General features: G+C 37.9%; 1 protein-coding gene across 1 annotated transcript; it reads right to left on the bottom strand.

Annotated features, from left to right (window-relative positions):
- Positions 1-257: 257 nt before the first annotated feature.
- On the bottom strand, positions 258-3,832 carry LOC108676346 (tetraspanin-33; the record flags this gene model as incomplete). Its single annotated transcript, XM_018164414.1, is given in 5 exon segments — positions 258-305; positions 1,389-1,550; positions 2,459-2,626; positions 3,047-3,256; positions 3,694-3,832. Coding segments are annotated over 5 exon segments (696 nt in total), but the record flags the coding sequence as incomplete, so codon positions are not given.
- Positions 3,833-6,000: the final 2,168 nt, after the last annotated feature.

Raw genomic sequence — 6,000 nt, 5'->3', positions numbered from 1 at the left:
ACAAACACGTCACAAACACGCGACAAACATCCCTCAGTCAGCACCACACTGCCCTCCCCTCAGTCAATATAACTAGTTAAGACTAGTGAAGACTATTGAAGACTAGTGAAGACTAGTTAAGACTAGTGGAGACTATTGAAGACTAGTTGAGACTAGTGGAGAATAGCTATTGAAGACTAGTGAAGACTAGCAAGACTAGTGGAGACTAGCAAAGACCAGTGAAGACTAGTGAGCCATAAGGCCGGCGGTGTACTCACATCCAGCAGCAGAGCGCCCTGACCGCAGCTGAAGGAATCGTTGCTGATCTGAAGAGAAGATACCAGTAACTAGTGGTGCAGGACTAGTGGGTACAAACCAGTGGTGCAAGACTAGTGAGTACAAACCAGTGGTGCAAGACTAGTGAGTACAACACTACCACATTTACAAGCTACCTTCATCACACGTATAACTATTGAACCATACCATCCTAGTTCAAGGAGAACCAAATCAAATTACCACCACCTGAGAGCTATCCAAATCTGGACAGAACTTTGAGCTCTGATGGAGAATCAGGGCCTAGTTCCTGTATGGTGCAAAGCTTGATAGAGAACAACAATCAATCACGTCACATACACGCCACAAACGCCACAGTCACGTCACAGACACGCCACAGACACGTCACAAACGCCACAGTCACGTCACAGACACGCCACAGACACGTCACAAACGCCACAGTCACGTCACAGACACGCCACAGACACGTCACAAACGCCACAGTCACGTCACAGACACGCCACAGTCACGTCACANCACAAACACGTCACAAACACGCCACAAACACGTCACAAACATGTCACAAACACATCACAAACATGTCACAAACACGTCACAAACACGTCACAAACACATCACAAACACATCACAAACATGTCACAAACACGTCACAAACACGTCACAAACACGTCACAAACACGTCAAAAACATGTCACAAACATGTCACAAACACGTCACAAACACATCACAAACACATTACAAACATGTCACAAACACATCACAAACATGTCACAAACACATCACAAACATGTCACACACACGTCACAAACACGTCACAAACATGCCACAGACATCACAAATATGTCATAAACACAAAAAATGTCATATCAGTAAATAAGACCAATCTATGAATAACTGGCAAATTCAAATCTCTTCCTAAATTCCTTGCGTTGCTGTCACCAAGCAGATGTTAGACTTATTGATGCTATCCTTTAGAATTAAATAGAATTTAACAGCATGAAAGACAAAATCAACATGAAAATGAATAATATATTCAGATAAGTAAACAAACACCTGAATGAATATTATAAATTTGGTCATTTAAATTGTCTGATGAGATTGTAAAAGTGACTGACAACGGCAGAGATGGTGGGGGCAGAGAGGCGCAGGTGAGGTGGTAGACAGCACGAGCCTGGGACTGAGCACCGCTGCAGGTTCTGGTTCATGTCGTTGCAGTTGTACAGCGGGTTGCGTTCATAGTCCTGGTACCCATCCATACTCAGGCCACAACACTCAACCTGTGTATAATATAGTTAATTGAATGCCAAACATAGTTTTGTATGATGATACTCAGGCCACAGCACTCAACCTGTGTATAATATAGTTAATTGAATGCCAAACATGGTTTTGTATGATGATACTCAGACCACAGCACTCATCATGCGTATAATATAGTAGTTAATTGAGAGCCAAGCATAGTTTTGTATAATGATACTCAGGCAACAGCACTCAACCTTTGTATAATATAGTAGTTAATGTATGATGATACTCAGACCACAGCACTCATCCTGTGTACAAACACCATCAAATGAGCGTCATTCATGATCAATAAGAAGCAGTTTCATGTGTTTCAATCATTTCTGGTTTGGATCAATGTTTTTGTGTCAATAAAGTAACAAATTACGAGCTGCCAGCATCAAATTTTTAGCATAGAATAAAGTGTTAAGTTAAATAAGCAGACATATTTTGCATTGATGCTGACAGAAAACTCAGCTTACTCTAAAATAATAGACAATTCATGCTCATTTGCTCTCAACAATGTTCAAACTTTCTAGGGGTTTTTAAACAAGATTTCAATTTATATAATGAAGTTATGTAAAAAGGGGAATTACTCCACAAAAATGTGTGGTGAAATATGTCATAAACAAACTTGAAGTTATGTAAAAAGGGGAATTACTCCACAAAAATGTGTGGTGAAATATGTCATAAACAAACTTCAGAATATTTTTCACACACAAAGGAATGGCAATAAAAATTTTCATGAATAAATTGACAGCAAGTATAAAGATAATTGAATTAGGTGTAATGCAATGAGCCTAAATAAAAGAATAATTTACTTCATAGACACTAGAAAATAGGAAAGAGATAGCTGAAAATCAAATACAATTGAGATTTAGAACATTTATACATATAGAGAAGCCCACACCTTTGATTGAAGAAAATCAAGAACATCCTGAGAGCTCGGTCTGTAATCGTCAACAAGCGAGCGAGACAAGGACGTCTCCATCACTTCATCCGCCTTCCAAACGAGCAAGAAGCTCCCAACAATCACAGATATTTCAATGATCAGGAAGATGCCCAACACCCACATGTACTGCAATAATGTCAGCCAATTGAAGTGCATACTATTATTATATGAAGCAGACGCATGGGTAAGGAATATCAAACAAATATATAATGCAATAAGTCTCAAAAGCTTTATAGTTTTCATCTCTCAAGTAGAGATACTACTGAGATAAACTATGGTTATGTGAAGTACCATGAAGGCTAAAGTAAACAAATTGGATAATTTACTAATTTTTATCACTAAAAATGTCAACCATGGCCATGAATCTGAATTTCATTGAAAATGCCCAACGATGACACTAATGATTTAAGATTAATATTAAAATTATCAATATTTTACCAAACAAAATTCTTTAAGCAGGGATTATTGATTATCAAATCACAATTTCATTTCTGAAATAAAACAAGTAAAAACAAATAAATATATATAATATAATATTTTAGGTACCAATTTGAGGAGTGGCAGATTCTCTTGACAAGCTCCAAGGCATCCAGACACTGCAACTACCACCAGAGCAGTACCAAGCGGAACCATAGCCCCCGACACGTTGGTACCAAGTAAATACAGGAACTCCAGGTCAATACGTATGTTGTCTTCAACTACTGTGCTGAGGTAAAGACCATAGCCTCCAAATAAGACCACAGCAAAACCCAATATCTGCAACAATAACAGTATCTTATTTGATATCAAATTGTCTAACAGTTTATAATAATAAAGGAAAAATTTGATATTTTTATACAATATAATGGTTAAAGATCACAACAACTTTTATTGTCAACCTATATACAATAGAAAAGAATGTAACTATACATCTAGATTTCATCCAGAAGAAATAAATTGTATAAATTGAATTAACATATTTTTAAATATAACATATTACAATTTTTCTACATATATTTTTTAATAACTTTCATGAAGCACATTTTTTAACAAATATGAAGATAAATTTAAGTAATAAAAGGATAATGTTCAAATACAAGGAACTGAAGAAAGTCTTAATTATCACAACCAGCAAACAGGTCCTCCAGAACCTGGAGTGCTGCAAACAGATGTTAGCTTAAACCAAAAAATTTGTAAGAGAGCATAAAACTTACCCCAAGCAAAACATTGATAATACTGAGGCAGACTTTTGTGCACATGCCAATGATTGAATACTGAACAGGAGCCATGGGTTGTCCATGATAACCTTTGGAACTTTTCATCCTGGATTGCCAAGATTTAGGGATTGTAACTGTAAAAAAATATTGCATTGAAAACTTGCAGATTTAATTATGAGTAACTTCTTTATATGTTAATAAAGACCTTGACCAGCTCCTGGCCTCCTGCTGGGATTACTAACTGGAAAATTGGGCAGAAGTAGGGCTGGAAAAGTCCTATTTCTTTTCTGAAATATCACGGCTCAGTCAGCTCTAATATCATATAATTTCAGTAGGTATGAAATCTTGCAGCTTTAATGTTATAAATTTTTATTTGAGTTTGCACTTCGCAAACATGTCATTTAATAAAATTTTCAACTCTTGCATTCCACAGTATATATCCTTCAATGCTCCTGCCTGCAGCCTCCTGCCAAATGGCGAAAATAATATGCAGAACATAATAACAAGTCAACTCATAACATTTACTCCATGAAGATTGCAGTTTCAGTTATGTCAGAATGGTCATACTGCATTATCACTTGTACAGTTGCTGCTCAAGTGAAGACAAATGCTAGTGACTGTTTTTTTGTAAGGGACTTCCAACATTGTAAATAACATGATAGGTCTTTGTATGCATGGAAGTGATGGGACTTTGTGAATAACAAGTTAGCAGGTCATAAATGGCTTTTCATGGCTAAGATATGGAATTTAAAGGCTCAAAGAAATGGAATCACGGCTGGCAAACCCATGAAGCCACAGCTCAAAGAAATGGAAACACGACTGGCAAACCCATGAGAAGTCATGGCTCGAAAAATCTAGTCGCGGTTTGCCAAGTAGAGGCAGTAATGTCCATGCCTGGGCAGAGGCAATTCAAGCAACCCTGATTAGCAGACATAAATGCCTGGGAATCAGGTCAAGTTAACCCATTCCTATAGGCTATGGCATTTACCCAATTTCGTCAATAAAAATACAAAAATATATTGCCTATTTTATCTAAAAAATTATAAAATTGTCTATGAAATGATTAATTTATCAGCATTTTTAGAAAACTCCTGTCTACTGTCCAGTGACCAAATTCTAAATAGGTAAGTAAATTGGCTGGGACAGGACTCACAGGAGCCTGCAGCCTGCTCACAGTCACAAAGAAATCAGCCTGCCTGGGGCTGGGATCCCATTCCCAGATCAGTCATCTGTGTCGGCCTAGTGTCAGTATGCATTCAATATTAGTTTGCTTTCTCTGTCTAGGCCTATTGTCTAATAATGCTCAAACTTCAAAGTACATCATTCACGTACCTAGAAGTAGGTATGTGCACAAAAAAAAATTTTTTCCTTTGATCGTAATGAAAATTACACCACTGAAAAGAGAAAAAAATTTAGAAAAATATATAAATATGAGTGAAGTAGGTCGAAAAATGAAAAAGATATGAATTTTTTCCTTTTTTCAATTTCACCCCAAAAATGAACCAACTTCAGTCACTTTTTTTGGAAAAACTATCATTTGTAGGTTTCCTATGAGCCAATTTCAAAGTTTTTAGTACCATTGGAAAGCTCATGTTGTAGCTTGTAGGCTATCTATTCTAACTAGAATAAAACATTTTGGTTGAGACTTTGACTGCAGGTGGGAAATGTGTTGGCAAGATCTTCTGAAGGCAAAAATTTGGCTACTGAAGCGTCGCCAAAGATCTTGCTATATTCATCCACTCTCTGCACAGTGGCATCTTGTGCCTTGTTTCATCTCGTTTTGTGCCTCGTCTCATCTCGTCTTGTGCCTCGTCTCATCTCGTCTCGTGCCTTGTCTCATCTCATCTTGTGTCTCATCTCATGTCTTGTCTCGTGTCTTGTCTCCTCTCATCTCTTGTCTCATTTCATCTCGTGTCTCGTTGCATGTCTCGTCTCATCTCATGTCTTGTCTCGTGTCTCATCTCCTCGTCTCATGTCTAATCTCACGTCTCGTCTCATGCTTGACTCCTCATCTCATGGCTCATGCCTTGTCTCATGTCTTGTCTCGCGTCTCATCTCCTCGTCCCATGTCTTGTCTTGCGTCTCATCTCACATCTTGCCTCATGTCTCGTCTCATATCTTGTCTCATGTACCCTCTCATGTCTCAGTCTCGGCAATAGTTCAGGACCAGCATACCTCACTGGCTTGTGACTGAAGCACTGAACTGAACGTAAACAGCGCGATAGGACATGGTAGTAAAACTGTCCGAATGGCTGCAAAGCTCTGAAATTTCAAGAGCATGCTCTAAAAACTATAATCTTGATT

Source organism: Hyalella azteca, unplaced genomic scaffold (assembly GCF_000764305.2).
Source record: "Hyalella azteca isolate HAZT.00-mixed unplaced genomic scaffold, Hazt_2.0.2 contig9146, whole genome shotgun sequence".
Classification (NCBI taxonomy): Eukaryota; Metazoa; Arthropoda; class Malacostraca; order Amphipoda; family Hyalellidae; genus Hyalella; species Hyalella azteca.
The sequence above is the reverse complement of the archived record's forward strand: the minus strand, read 5'-3'. Positions and strand labels throughout refer to the sequence as shown.